General features: G+C 43.8%; 2 protein-coding genes across 4 annotated transcripts; one reads left to right on the top strand and one right to left on the bottom strand.

Moving 5' to 3' along the window:
* Positions 1-279: 279 nt before the first annotated feature.
* Positions 280-15323, bottom strand: LOC108157132. Of its 3 annotated transcripts, XM_017289034.2 has the most exons (6): positions 14017-15323; positions 6539-6675; positions 5965-6477; positions 5772-5901; positions 5049-5198; positions 280-2424 (listed from the first exon to the last, which is right to left on the bottom strand). In XM_017289034.2, the coding sequence occupies exons 1-6, from the start codon at positions 14078-14080 to the stop codon at positions 2060-2062; spliced, it is 1359 nt and encodes a 452-aa protein (XP_017144523.1). In that variant the 5' UTR covers positions 14081-15323; the 3' UTR covers positions 280-2059. The 3 variants fall into 3 exon arrangements, with proteins under 3 accessions (XP_017144523.1, XP_017144531.1, XP_017144539.1); XM_017289042.2 differs by lacking the exon at positions 5049-5198; XM_017289050.2 differs by lacking the exon at positions 5049-5198 and having other exon boundaries at positions 280-2360.
* Positions 6893-8064, top strand: LOC108153008 (putative gustatory receptor 9a). Its single transcript, XM_017283151.2, has 3 exons — positions 6893-7728; positions 7791-7943; positions 8002-8064. The coding sequence occupies exons 1-3, from the start codon at positions 6919-6921 to the stop codon at positions 8062-8064; spliced, it is 1026 nt and encodes a 341-aa protein (XP_017138640.1). The 5' UTR covers positions 6893-6918.
* Positions 15324-15425: the final 102 nt, after the last annotated feature.

Below are 15425 nucleotides of genomic sequence, written 5' to 3'. Positions count from 1 at the left end.
GATAAATATTGTTTGAGCACTAGGACTGCTGGAGGACAAGGACTGGTAAAGGACTCGGACAACTGGAGGACTGCTGGAGGACAAACTCTCAAACACGAGGTCTACAAACCCCAGAGTAGATCTTTTCAATAGACAACTACTCGTACCAAAGAAAGACTCACATAAAAAAATGAGCTAGAGCTTGAAAATAAAGTTCCGAAAATTTGATTCCAAGCAAAAACACTGATGTAGGAATATTTTCAGACCTGATTTTTCCACAAAAAAATAAACTCAGAAATGTATCCGCCCATCGATTGGGTTTTTGTAAACTTAGATTTATTTCATTGTTGTCTGTGTGTCTGCGTGTCGGGTATTTGGGGCTCCTTGGAGTGGTTTATGGATACTGTGGATCAAGGATTCTGTGGGGTAACAATATGCTGGGGTAATATGATGCTCAACCGTGAAGCAATAATAACAACTAGAAATACAGCCAAGAGTTAGGATCAGGGCCTAGCCATGAACTTAAACTATTTTATTTCTTTTTTTTGGTTTAGCTTTGGTTTTAGTTAGTTCTTTAGTTAAGTGCACATTCCGAATTGTTAGAAATAGTATATTTCTTACAATAGTTTTTTTTTTTTTTTTTTTTTTTTTTTGTTGGTAGCTCTAGCAGATCAATGCAAAACGAAAATATGTTCGGGCCAAGACAGCGGCCCGCCTAGAAACATTGGTAAAAGCGCAGGCCAAAGTGTCTTAAAAGTTAGCTACAGTCTTTCTTAAGATTTACCCACCCCAAAAACCTCTCTATGTGTATATATGTATATGCTTATGTACATGTCCCCCATTATATGTGTATATATTTTCTATATATGTATGCAGTATATTTTCATATCGGTATATACACTATTTAATCGCTCGTTTAACAATTAATTTTGATTTTATATGGTAGGTATTTTATAACAATTTCATTGTTTTTCTCCATTTTTTTGGTTAGAGTTTACGTGAGTGGAAGCAGCTTTTCTTTTTATGGGTTTGTCCCTGGGAAAACGAATATATTTATGTATTTTCCCAGCTACTATAGCATATTAAATATATCTATATATATTTTGTTTCGCTTATTTTCATTGGATTTATCATACTAGTTTTATTCAATTGTGAGGCCGATAACTAAAGCACGTGGCAGTCTGCCATTTATTTAAAATGTTTATCAAACGTGTATATCGATATACATATCATTTATCGATTATCGATTACATATATATGGATCATTTGGTGCGCTCTACAGTGCAAAATATTTGCTCAATTATAAAATTGTTTCACAGTTTGTTGAATTCGAACAAAAAAAAAACAAACAAAAAACCAAAAAAAAAAACAACAAGGAGTCTGAGTGGAAAAGCTATATAGTCGAGTACTTAAGTCTGGTACGACTATGCGAGAACCGTTCCTCGATTCGGAATCTGTTTGGAATATCTAATGATATCGTGGATTTGTATAGCAACGGACAAACGTCTAGAACGTAAGATCGGAGTAGGAACGGATCTCAGAAGGGGATTCGTCAGAGTCAGGAGCTTAAAGTAAACATTGGCTGGTTTTTCTCTATATATAAATTGATTGGATCCATCCGAAAGATACTCGTACGATGGCATGGGCATTAACTAGGCAAAAATTGAAAACTGTTTTGTTGTTGTAGCTTCAGCAAATTCATGAATAATTATACGTTCGTTATTGGTAAATCCTTACAATTTCCGTTCAATTGAATTTGTATCACAGCAATATATTTGTTTTTAGTTTTTAGTTTAGTTATTATTTATAAGTTAGTGTATATATATATTCCAGATATTTGTGGTGTGGTATTGTGGTGTTGTGGCGTGGTGTGGCGTGTCGAGTGGTGATTCGGAAAAGCAAACCAAATCAGATCTTGGAAAGCGCCTAACTCTTCTCTGAAGCACAAAGGAAACCGAAATCAAATCAAACTCGTTTCTAGTATTACTCTGTAGTACTCGTATCTGTAACAGGTGTAAGCTCTAATAACAATCCGAGATCAAACCGCAATCAACAACCTATGTGGTAAGTGTTTGTACTCTCAAATACGTTTGATGGTGGGACCTGTAAAAAATACCGAAACTTTGCGCTTAAATCTCTCCATCGTGGGCTCGTGCTCCTCCTCATAGTCGTCGTCATCATCATCAAACACCACCACAGGTGGCGGCGGACGATATTGTGGATGTCCAGGTGGATGCAGGCGACTGGGCCGCGGCTTCTGGCCAAAGATAATGGTGCGTGTAAATCGCACTCGTGCCTCCTCCTCCGCTTCGGCAGCCGCTTCCGCTTCTGCATCGTTCTCAGCATCGCCACCAGCAGCACCACCGCCTCCATCCGATTCGCTGAAACCGGGATTAAGTATTATATTCGGTATAAGCTCAATGCTGTCCCAACCATCTTGCAGTTCTTCAAGCCACCATAGAAGAAGGATATATACATATATGTATATGTATATGTATATGTATACATAGAAAGAGATGGAGAGGTATATAGAAAGAGAGAGAGAGAGAGAGAGAGAGAGAGAGAGAGAGAGAAAGACAAATACATTTATTAGACAAATTTATGATAATTGTTCTGTACTTTACCTCTTCTTTGGTATATTGGTTTTTAGAGGGGGAATAGTTTTGTTTTAGCGTGTATATTGTCAGGGTTTTATTTTTATGTGTGGATGTGTTTATATAAGTCTATGTGTGTGTGGGTGTGTGTGCAACAGTGAAACAACATTTAAAGCACGACCATAGAGACACTCAAGGGCAAAACTTTGAGCTCAAGTCACACCATCGGCAAGCAGTGGTAGAGCACGTGGGAATGGTTAAAATATAGACATTCTCGTGTACACGTACACGTGGCAAGGAATATTCAATGTGAATGGCAATTTCCATGTGCATGCCCATCGTGTAACAGCTAGTACTGCCCTCGTATATGTAGTATATTTTGTATCTGCATAGTGTATGAGCGTATGTGTTGTGTGTGCACATTCTATAGCGTGTGTCTTCTGTGGGACTGTGTGGGTAACGAACATAAATCAAACACTCAACAAAACATTTATACATTCTTTCGGGTTTGTTTTTGTTTTCCATTAAAACGTTTAATGTTCTCGTGCTTGGTTTTTAAATGCAAATAACATAATAATATTCGGTAAATTACATAAACGGTTACAACATTGATAAAGCAGTTTTTTGTTTTTCTTTTGGTTTTTTTCTAGGCATTTTACAATATTAATTATGCAATATTTTTCTAGTTTATTTCTGTCGGGGTATATCTTTGGTTATCCCTTTCTAGCCGTTTTTGATTGCTTCAAAATTGTTTAAAACTTCAAAAGTGTTTAATATTTTTTCGGAATTTTCGTTTGTTTTTTTTTTATTAATTGCTTGCTACAAGTGCGCTGGCTATCACAGTTAAAGTGCTTAAAGCTTTGATTTCTTTAGTCTACGATTGCAATTCTTAGATTTCTTTGGTTTCTTTTTTGTTATTTAAGGGAAAAAGCGCACTTTCGTTGGCTTAAGGCTACAGCAGGGTACGATTCTAGGCTTCTAGTTTCTACATATATAAAGATTTGTTCAATGGCATAATTGTGGATGAATAGGTATGAAATATTGAGCTACTTGCATCCCTGTACTGCCTGGAATATTTGCTGAAATAAATCACAGTAAATTTTCCTAGTTATGACCTCAACGGAAGAATGGTGTTACTGTACGACCCAATATTTTAAATGAATTTTTTTTTAAATAGAAAAATTTAATGGTATACGAAAAGGGCTATTCGGAAATCAATTTCAACTATCTTGAATGGAAGACCCAAGCGTACAATCTTCACGAATAAATTTCCCTCAAAAGGGAACAACATTCCAATTAGAGCTCTGCATGAATGAGTCACGAATCCGAATCAGGCAGGATTCACTTCTCTTTACCCCACTAATTTATTCGAGTGTTTGCATCTGGACGAAATAAGTATACTCCAAGGCATACCTCTAACCCATGGTAAAATCAATTCGTAGGTGGTGTCTTCACCACATCTGCTCTCTTTCGAGGACCATCCGTTTGTCGAAAGGCGTACAGCTTGTTTATTAGTGAAAATATTTTCTTTTCTGTCAGCTGAAATAACAACCAACGAAAAGAGGAGAATGTGAAACGTTTGCTATCCATTTCTAGCGCCTGTCTCTCTGAGAACTGAGAGAGCGAGTTGGAAAAGTGGATGGTCCTCACCACAGCGGACGAGACGACCTTTAAGAAATTTCATCATGCTTTAACCGAAATGAATGGAGTTTAACTGATGAAAAAATCTTTATATACGAACATACATATGTACTATATATGTGGAGAGCATATGGTATACGGTATTTGTATTTACAAATTATATATAGGGCCATTGGTACTAAAGCTATATACATACATATCATGACTTATAATTATAAACAACATTGACAACAAAGCAAACAATTGTTTCGGGGGCCGTTGCCAGACATGGATATAGATATAGATAGCCACTCATACAACACGCAAATTATAACTGAATGGAACATTGAACAACAATTGCAACAATATTAACAATAACAATAGCAACAACAATAACAGCAAATAGCAATAGCCATAGCAATGAGAACAACAATGCGTGAGAGTAAACAAAAAGGAGAAACATAACTCAAAAGTCAGCTAAGAAACCAAAGATTATAGAACACATAGATTACGCATCGGTACCAGTTGTGGAACCCTCTCACTCTTTTCGTTGCAAAGATTTCGTTGCCGTTGCGTCATCTATGTGGTACTAAAATCTTTGTTTAAACTCATCCAAATGAAACACAACAAAAAATGGTTCTAGTCCATTGCATTGCCCAACACTGGCACACACAAAACACAGGAACAGTAACAGGCATTTGCTGCACAGCACTGGCAAGCCACACACAAAACGTGAAATCTTTTGATTTTGATTAATTGATTGTTTGTTTGGTTGGAGTTTGGAGTTTTTTGGATTTGGTTTTTCTTTTCTTTTTTTTTTTGAGTTTTTGTGAGTTAATGCGACTTAGTCTGTACCCATTTGCGATGCTTGGTAGCACTCCTTGGAGAGCACAATGCAGAGTCCAATGGCTAATATCACAAGTGTTCCGAGCACTATACTGACGGCCACTATCCAAATGCGTGGATCGAAATTGTCTAAGTCGGGTTTAATAAGGCGTATGAGATCTGAACGCGCAACAAGAGAGATATGTATAGGAGAGAAACAGAGATTTATATAGAGATATATAGAGAGAGAGAGAGAGAGAGAGAGAGAGAGAGAGAGAGAGATACATCACACACATCGAAAGCACTCCCGAAAGGGAGACAGAGAGTAGGAGAGTGATTGGGGGGAGAGAGAGAGAAAAAAGAGATATAGATGGACAACAAAAATAATTACAAAATATACTAATAACAATGATCTATACGATAACGATTTACGATTACGATTACAATTTAAGGTTACGTCAGTCGATAATACACGATAACACTAGAGTTGCGGGGCGATGGCAACCAGGGCTGCAACTAGTTTGGTGGCAGCCCTGGCCGCATCCAACCACCGACAACAACAAAAAGAAAAGTACAGTTTACACATTGAAAAAAGTAAATACGGATAAGTACGGTTATCCACAGAAAACAAAAAAAGAATACAGTCAGACCCTAGAACCTAACCTATGATAAATGATAAATGCCTATCCTAAGATACAGATCGCCTTACTATCGTATGAGTTGTGTGTGTGGATCTCCACTGAAAGTACTCACCCTCTTCTTTGGTCTCCGGCAAGGTGGTGACATTGGTGGTGACCACCACGCCGCTGCCCAGCTCATTGTTGGCCCATATCCGGAACTCATAGGTGGTGTTGGGCGCCAAACGATACACCTCCATTTGACGCTGAATCATTGCAGTTTGTTGGTATTATTTGGGGCTTAAAAATACATAGCTGTAAATACTGACCACATTGGGTGCTATATTGATGGGATCCATGCGGGTCCAGGCGTGCTCGAAGCTGGCATTTGCCGGCGGCTGGCTGTACGAGACATTCCGGAATTCGGCCGTGAAGCTGCGCACCGGATAGCCGCCCGACTGGGTCTTGTTGAAGCGCCAAATGAGAAAACCCAGTATGGTTGATGCCTTGAAGTACAGCTGCGTCACGGGGCCGGGTACAGTGCGCACCGTAAGCTTTGTGCGCTGGTATGCCTGGTACGCCAGCTCCTCCTCCTCCTCCTGGCCCTGATCTTGATCTTGATCTGGCTTCTGCCCCAGCTCTTGCTTTTTGGGTTGGGCTGTGGTTGTTGCGGATTCCTTCTGTGGCAGCAGCTGCTGCTCCTCCTCCTTCTCCCGTCGCGGTGAGGTAGTTGTCGCTGGGCTAGCGGTTGTTGTTGCTCGTGTAGTTGTCGTTGTGGCGAAGCACACATAAATGCCAGCATCCGATATGCTCACATTACGCAGCACTAAGACACGACCCGTCTGGGGAAAAGAAGAAGAAGTACATTCTGCAAGTAGATCCTCCATTTGGGGCACCACTCACCTGAACTATCGTGCTGTTGCTGCCGTGCTCTTTCACCCACATTATGTTGCCCTGGGCGATGCAGGGTATGCTGACATTTCCGCCCTTATCCGTTGCGTATTCGTTGTACTTAATCGTGGAGCTGAGCACCGTGAGCACTGCAAAAGAAACCAGAAAGCAGAAAAGAATGAAGGACTGTCAGCAGTGAACCATTTCCCCAGCTCGTCATGCAGCAGTGCATCTCGGTCGATTCAAATGAGCGGAAACCAGCTTCGACCAGCCATATCTTCGATCTGCCCCACACAATGTGCGCCTGCCACTTGGATTAATTGATTTTGATAGACAGACGCGACCCCTCGGCTCCACCGAACAGGGAAGGCTTCCCTCCAGTGCCTGTTGCGATGTCCGCCGACTGCCTAGACCGCTGTCTGGGCGGATACTTTCAGTTGCTGGCCCTGCGTTGCAGCTACTCCAAGCGTCGCGCGGGTCGCCTGCTGAGCAACCTCTACCTGATGCTGGTGATCCTTGACTTGGTGGGACAGATGAGAAGCTATGCCCATGGTCAAGAGCCCATGGTCGATCGAATGCTCTTCTTTCCCAAGGCCATTCAGGCCGTGAATGTGTTCTACAAGCTGGTCCATGCCCTGATTGCCCTCTTTGCATTGATCGGATGCCAGCGGGAGCGTCGTCTGTTGCAACAGCTGCCACCCACGCATGCCACACCGGCGATCTATCGACAAGTGGCCCTGGAGGTGCTGATGGTTGTGTACGCACTGTGGATTTCCTTTTTCGACTCCCTGAACGCCGGCCAGTTCCTTGAGAACCTGCGCTATGTCTTCAGCTCTCAAGCGGTGCGCGCCCGCTACCTGCAGATGCTCCTCCTGGTCGGACGCCTCCAGGCACAGCTGGAGCAACTGCAGCGTCAGTTGATCGATTGCTCTCTAGACGACTACCAGCAGCTGCGCTCCTCGTATGCCCACCTGGCACGGCTGTGCCGCTCTCTGTCGCAGCTCTATGGCCCGTCGCTGCTCCTGCTAAATGTGCTCGTTCTGGGCGACTGCCTCATCGTCTGCAACGTGTACTTCATGGTGGAGCATCTGGAGGCAGTGCCTGCCACATGGCTAGTCCTCTGGCAGGCCGTCTACATTGTGGTGCCCACCCTCGTGAAGATCTGGACGGTGTGCGCCGCCTGTGATCGTTTTGTGATGGGGGTAAGTGTCCTCCCACCGTTGAATGAATCGTTCGAGGTAATTCGAGGGAATCTTGTTTGCAGTCGAAAATTCTGCGACAACAATTAAGCGACAGGCGCGGCAGGACGTCCGAGGAACGCAGCCAAATCGAGGAGTTCGTACTGCAAATCATGCAGGATACCCTGCAGTTCAATGTCTGTGGCATCTACCATCTGAATCTGCAAACTCTGGCTTCGGTAAGGCACGCCCCGGACAAAGACAAAAGGAACTCAAAAAGCTCTCCTTTTCTTGCAGATGTTCTTCTTCATATTGGAAGTTCTGGTCATATTTCTGCAATTTGTGTCGGTCATTCATTGAGTGAATAAATCATGAAATGTAGCAGGAAAGGCCAAAGCACGAACATGATTTTCTTTCGGGTGGGCTGGGGGAGGCTTCAATTTCTGGCTGTTGCAGAAAATGTTGCCACGACATGCGATGCGCGAAGGTCAGGAGGCGGCATACAAAAACACGCATACAACACAGGACGAAGCAGCGAGGCACCGAAGCCCACTTTCCCACTTTCCATGCCCCATATCCTGGCAGCAGGGGGCTGTAGCTGTACTTTTCATCAAAAGCAACCAACTGTTAAAGTATTTTCCATAGGCTTTGAACAGTTTTTGTTTTTGTTTTTTTGGGCTCTCTTAAGCGATGGTTTTTTCTGGCAGTGGAATAACGATTCATTCACTGCCATTCATTTTGCAGCGAATGAAAGCATTTAGTTCACTTTTAATGTCAGTCCGATTACGATATTCGTGCTGTGACTACAGCAATCGACCACAAGAGGCGATAAGCTGCAGAGCAAGGGCCGCTGATCCCTCTCTATCGATATTTATCGATTAATGCTCGATATCATGGGGGATATCTATAAATTGTTTCATTTATAGGATGACCTCCTTTCTTGGGAATCTCTCGAGTCAATCGTTTACTCGTATCGCTACTTATCGATAAATGCTCGATATTGCGAGCAATGCATGTAAGTGGTATTCTTCAGTGAATACTCCAATCCCAAAATTTGTATTTTCTTGAGCTTCTCTGCAGTCCATTGAGTTATATCGATATTTATCGATAATTTCTCGATTTACCCCTTGTGCCGGAATATTGATACTCTTTAAATATACAATAATACAAGATTTTATTTGTTTTTCATTGACATTCGCTACATTTTTTGCCTATCCGGCGAAATCTATCTATGATATGATCCTTATATCGTATATCCTCCATATAGAAATGTCCCTCCGATTCGGCAAAATCAATGCAGCAGAAAGGAATATGGCATAAAATGCGTCACCAGCAGACAATGACGACCCAATTGATGGACAGCCAGGCATCGAATGAGTCAAGTGATTGAACAACCCATGTGATTGAATGAGCGAGTGGCTGACTCACTGAATGAACGAGTGAGTGACCCTTCCATCCACAGACTTCATTCGATTGTGGGTGGGTTCCGTGTCTCAAATCAATTAAGTGACGTCAGCACACGGACATGGATGGACGAGCGGATGGGTGGAGGGGCTCAGAGGCACATCAACCACGTCCCGCCCCCAAAAAGTGGTGTGCCCTGGCCCCCACTTCCGGGCCAAGCAGCACAAACTTTTTGCCAATGGCTTATCAAAGTTATGGATGAATGAATGGACAGCCGGTATTGGCATGCAGGTTGAAAGTTACTCACATACATGTTTGTGTTTTCATTCCAAAATGATTAAATCATTTCGTGCTGATGTTTATTTGAAACCGGCAGAAACTTCCATCGCAAATGCAGCTTCAAGCAAAAATACTAAGACTTCCATTTAATTTGAATTCCCCAAAAGATGGAAACCACAGCCAAAGACCAACTCCTTCTCTATACATTTCCTTCATGCGGCTTCATGTGGCTTCATGGGGCGCTGCGTTTTTCTTCACAAGTTGAATAATTAAGGCCCTGCGAGCCTGGCAGCCTCCAGAGGAGCATAAGGAGCATCATTTGCGGGTAGTTGTATCCACCTTTCAGGGCAGCAAGCAGCAAGCAACAAGCAAATCAACATAGAGGCATCCTGAAACAGGACCCTGCTGAGAGATCGAATCGAATAGGTTTTCAAGGCAAAAACTTTGCCCGCTGCCGAGCAAACGTTTCGAGGGCTTTCTCGCACAGTCTCCCAGCATAGTGGCCCGTATGTGGGTATCCTTCTCGAAAACTGTACATACAACTTTCGAGTGGGGAAAAGACTGAATTTTCACAGTTGTTTACAGCACACATGCATTCGAATCAAACTCAATTCAGTCAGAACTTTAATCAGTTTTTGCGACTTAATCAATGTTCATTCAAAATCAAGTTTTGAACTCAACTCACACTCCGATTCAATCTTAAAGAAGTATCGCACAGATATAGCAGCGGAATAAAGTTGTTATTTGAAAGACCAGCATTGTCAGGTTCAAATACCAATCTTTCGAGCAGTGTTGCCGTCATATGGACCCCGCGAAGATATCGTTGCCAGAAAAATTCACTCATCACTCTATTCGGCATGTACTCGTATACCCGGAGTGCTACCCCATGACATGGTTCTGTCAATTTTGGGTTGAAACTGTTTGCAATATTTATGAGTCCCCCTAGAGCGTCCCTCGTTGGTTCGTTGTCGCATTCGTCGTGTGTCAGCGACCGAGGCAACCGAAAAAACCCTCCCGCCGAGGCTCCCACATTTGTTTTTGCGATATGTATATCAAATATACTATAAACAGAGAGAGCCCTGACATTTCCATGGCGTTTAATAATGCATTTGTCTTAGAACCATTGAATCCATTAAAATCGTCGTCCAACGGATCACTGCATCAATGGATGTTGTGGGGGCGATGGCGGCGGCTGCGGCGGATGTGGAACAACAAATGGCATTTGGGAAATGTAATTTTCATCCAGTGAGAACATTCCAATTCCAATTCATAAGGCATTCAGCCCCAAAGATGGCAGGGGAAGACCATGAAAAACAATCAAATAAATGCACCAAGAATGTGCAAGAAATGCAATGCAAATTGAAATACCAATGAAAATGTGCAATGCATACAGCATCAAACACTTCCCCTTTGGATGGACAAAAGCGCTCAAGCTCTAAATACTCTTTCAATCAGCCATCAAGGAATGCATTTAACATTGGGATTCTTGGGGAAAAGGAAACATTCCATCGAGGAAACATTCCTTCGATGTTTCTACAAGGTTGCGCTTCACCATTTCCCCCACATTGGGAAGCAGAAGAGCACTCGAGTGGAAGGAGGCGAAACTCAAGCGACAACAAAAAGAGTCACTCAATTTTAATACTTTTCCTTACATTTGTTAATGTTTTTGTCTTTGCTTTTGTTTTTGTTTTTGTTTTTATTCTGTTTCGCGTCCAGTGAAAGAAGTGGCTCCACTGTCAAGTCTCACAAGCAGCAAAAGAGAAAAGCTGTCTGAAGAATTTTTGCGTGCAATTTCCCAGAACTCACTTTATTATTATTGCCCCAATGGGCTTGCGGGGGGCTTTTGGGGCAACAAAATAAAATGCCAGAATTAATTAAAATTCATAATTAGTTGCATTTTTGCCCCACGACTCGACTGCGGTGCGGTGCGGTGCGGTGAGAGGGCAATGAGGTCACGAAAAGAGCTAATCCTTACAGCCTCCGGGCGGTGGATCATAGTGCGCGCACAGTGGGAACAAAAGCATCGAAAGAGCGTGTCTTTTCGCTTATGGGAAACTTTGAACAGCGATTGCCTTCGCCACTCGCATCATTCGACGATCGACATCGATGTACTGCTCTGGCATCACACGTGGCACCCTTTCACCTATGGGAAATTGGTGGGGCGACAGCAACGTCAGTCCGAAAGTGCTCCGCGGAAAAGGATATTTCATTTAAGCAAATCCTGAAGCCATTTCTGCATCAAGCAGTTCCATTCCATGCCATTGGGAGATATTCTTTGGATTTTCATTGCATTTCTCTCGTCTCAGGCCACTGTGCTCTTTTCACGTCAATTCTCATTTCGCAGTTTATTTGTTTTGCAAAAACTTGGTTCCTGGGTTGCGTTCTGGTGGGTCCTGGTGGCAAGGATTAAGCCTGCTAGGCCTGTAATGAGTTGGCTCCATCGTGTCGCCATTTAACCGCAGCTGCTCCTTCTCCCCCACACACTTGTTGAACTTTGTGCTGTCTGAGCTCCGAGGATGGGCGATAGGGGATGGCAGACACTCTCGATCCTTATCCTTATCCTTATCCTTATCCCCAGCATCCAAGTGGAAAATCAATCCAAAACTCACTTGATACGTGGACACGTGGGTGGTTCCTCGGTGGATGCTTGGGTATCGAGGGTTTTCGGTGCTAGGGGTGTGGAATGACACTTAACCTTTCTCTTTTCGGCATTGACATTGAGAGTTTCCGTCGTCGATGCCGACGCCTTCTCTTTGTCAACAGTGCTCGACATCTGGCCCCAGCAGGCGGCCGCACATGCTTCTGCATACACCGGGCACCATTCGATGTGTGCTTTCCGAGTATACACTGCCCCAAATGGGGAGGGAAAAGGGCCATATTGTTATTTTCTCAAGATCTCTTCTGATCGTTAGGTCACGCTTATAAATTTTCCATAAGCGATAGAAAACATTCGATTCAACTCTTTCGATTTGGCAATCTTGCGCTTAGGGAACTTATTTCCTAAAATATCTTTCCGGTAAAGTTTCTTAAGTTAGAATCCATTCGATTGCAATCGAAATTGTCGCCATTCTTAGCCAAAAATGCTCTCTACTCCAATAGTTATTCCAGCTCCAAGGAAATCTATGGACAAGAGTGTTCCATGCCTCGACCTTGCCCTTGCTTTCTGGCCTTCTGCCACACCCACACACACATTCTGTCGGTGCCACACTGCCACACTCTGGTGCTCTGAGGTGTGTCTATGTGGGGCAGAGTGTGGCAGAATGACTAAAAATAGTTGCATTTGTTATCCTTTGTTTGGGGACTTGGGCTTTCAGAGTGCAGAGTGCAGGGTGTCGAAACCGCAGGTTGGGTCAACAAAAAGGTGCAACGAAATTTGATTAGTCCCTGCGGCCTTGGTGGGGGGGGGAGGGGTTTGTCTTAGGTTTGTCTCCAATTAAAAAACCCCACGCCTGAAGTCACTGATTGTTGATGCCAGCCAAGACCTGGCCAAGAAAATCAAATTCCCGAATTTCCCGCTTCTTTTCTTTTAATTGAAGGCAAACATTTTGTCGCAAGGAACCGAGAGAGAGAGCCACAAGATATTACGAGTGTGGCCAAAATAACTAACCAAAAAGCCTTCTCTTCCACGCCTACTTCTCCTCCACGCCGTGGCCCCTCCGTACCCCTTGCAACAATACCAAGAAATGGCGGAACGTGGCTTGAACAATTCAAGGATTTATACGCAATTTGCATGCAAATCAAGTTGGTTACGACCCCAAAGTGGGGGCCAGGATTAAGGCACTTTGACTGGGATTTATTGTCCAGCAAGAACGGAGGCTACACACACGGGGCGGTAGACTCCAGTTGTAGTCGGACTCTTGGTAGATCAACGGCAAGTTAAGGGACAAATGCAGCAGACCAAGCCGAATGGGAAACACCCTCAAACGGCAAGCAGAATGATTGGATTAAGAAGCGCCCATTAGCAGGAACCGGAGGACCTTACGCGCGGATCTCAGGGAGAAACGAAGCACCGACGGATGGGTGCTGCCGCATAACGCTCATAAATACTAATAATAATAATGGAGCTCCAATAAACATTAATTCGATTTGAATAATATAATTTTAATTTTCTAAAATTTTTAAATGTTTTCTATTATTATTAAAATTATTGGGAAATATGCCATCTATAATATGTTATATTATAAGTTCTCTCGGTTGTCGTTGGGACTTTAAACCAAACTTATGGTTTAAGGCAGTGCTGTCTTTATTTTTCACATTTTTAATAACATTTTTCGTTAGTCTCTGGCAAACTCTTGCCCCATTAATACTAAGAAATCTTCATCAATTTATTATCATTCCCCGGGAGGATACCCGGATGCCCCCCAGGCACTCAGGCCACCCACCCGACTGAAGGATGGAAAGGCGACTCAAGCCGGAACGGAACCCAGACCCAAAATATAGCAGCCAAATGGACATTAATTATGAGCAAGGAAATGAAAAGATAAATGAATGACCAACCGAGCCCAGGAGCACAGTCGCTCTTGGTCCTCCGCAACGCTCGGCTACCCAATTTAGTCAGTAATCAGCTGGTACATGGGCCGTCCCGGGGGATTATGTAAAAATATACATGCATATCAAACATGTCCTTACCTTGGGTGAAAAATAATAGATTGAACGATGACAACGTTAGCACGGAGCTGGACGTGGACGACATGCTTCCATATTACGCTTTACATAAGCGTTGGTGTTCCCGTTACCGTGCCGTTCCCGTTGCCGTTACCGTTACCGTTGTTACGTTGTCCGCTCGTCGTTTGCCTTTACTTTACCGTTGCACGCACCAGTCTGCCGTCTGCCTTCTGCCGTCTGATGCCGCCGCTCCCCCACTCTGCAGGACTCGGCGCTCTCTCCACTCCTCCGCTCTCTCCGACACAGCCGGCTTACCAACAACAACAGTAATAAACAAAAAAAAAAAAAAAGAGAGAAACGACAAAACAGAGCTCAACCAAAACAAGAGAACGTAACGGAAAAGACAACTGAAAATGAACGGCGACGCCGACGCCAAAGGCAGTTTGTGCTCTCCTTCTCCTCCAACACCTCCTTCGCTCCTTGGTCTTCTTCTTTTACAGTTGCTCGTCCTGGGTACCCAGGCGGTCGGTTTGTTGTTGCCGCTTCGACTCCTTTTGACGTAACTCCTCCGCAATGCTGCTCCTCACTAGCTCTCTTTCTCTCTCTCTCCGACACTCTTTTGGATGATTTCTGCACTGAAACTATTGTTCTCCTTCTCTCTTTTTATAGCAAAAAAAAACACGCACACGTTTGATTATTACTCTGCTAAACTACATTTTATTTGTTGCAAATTGAAGTGGGAGTGCGGCCTGAAGTGCGGGGGAGTGACACTCGCTGCGCGACGGGCGGCTCGGCTCTATTTGTTGCAGATTAAAGGTCACAATTTAGTGACACAAAAATAATAAACTTGACCACAGATACGAAAATACAGTAACTGCTTCTGTCTGTTGGTGAATAAGTACGGTTAACACGCTAGAACACGACCGTCAGCGCCGAAGTTTGTTTGGATTTTGAGTGAACTATTGAAGGAATGACTGCTTGACTGCTCGCAGATGGAACGCAAAACTGAGCATCGCGCTCGCGTTTGCCTGCCAGAGGATGGAGCTTGGGTCTCTCCGCGCTCTCCTATCGATGCTCCATGCCTGACTTTCGGTTTCCTCTTGTTTTTTTTTCGGCGAACTGAAGGCTTGCTGGTGGGTGGTTGGTTGGTGGGTGGGTTGGTAGAGCATAGAGCCTGCTCGTACCACCTCCCACACTCCCATGCGAATTCTGCTGGTTGTGCAACTCTGCGGCCACCACAGGAACTGTGCTGTGTCCAACTGCAAATTCACCTTGGCAGGCGTATGAGAGGAGATGCACTCCACTCTCCTTAATCCTATGCACACACACACACACCCATTGAACAGCTGTCTGCCGCAACCCACGTGTGCGGAACAGAGACGACAGACGTCAGAAAACGAAAAGTTCACTGAACCCGCGGCAAATAACGGGAA

The sequence above is a fragment of the Drosophila miranda genome, chromosome XL (assembly GCF_003369915.1).
Source record: "Drosophila miranda strain MSH22 chromosome XL, D.miranda_PacBio2.1, whole genome shotgun sequence".
In the NCBI taxonomy this organism is placed as follows: domain Eukaryota; kingdom Metazoa; phylum Arthropoda; class Insecta; order Diptera; family Drosophilidae; genus Drosophila; species Drosophila miranda.
This window is presented reverse-complemented; position numbering and strand designations above follow the sequence as displayed.

Excerpts from the sequence above, each read along its gene's own strand:
- LOC108153008 (XM_017283151.2), top strand. The coding sequence starts at position 6,919 with ATGTCCGCCGACTGCCTAGACCGCTGTCTGGGCGGATACTTTCAGTTG. Across the intron at positions 7,729-7,790 it reads GTGATCGTTTTGTGATGGGG|TCGAAAATTCTGCGACAACA; the intron begins GTAAGTGTCCTC and ends TCTTGTTTGCAG. Across the intron at positions 7,944-8,001 it reads ATCTGCAAACTCTGGCTTCG|ATGTTCTTCTTCATATTGGA; the intron begins GTAAGGCACGCC and ends CTTTTCTTGCAG.
- LOC108157132 (XM_017289034.2), bottom strand. The coding sequence starts at position 14,080 with ATGTCGTCCACGTCCAGCTCCGTGCTAACGTTGTCATCGTTCAATCTA. Across the intron at positions 6,676-14,016 it reads TCTATTATTTTTCACCCAAG|TGCTCACGGTGCTCAGCTCC; the intron begins GTAAGGACATGT and ends TTTCTTTTGCAG. Across the intron at positions 5,902-5,964 it reads TCAATATAGCACCCAATGTG|CGTCAAATGGAGGTGTATCG; the intron begins GTCAGTATTTAC and ends GCAATGATTCAG.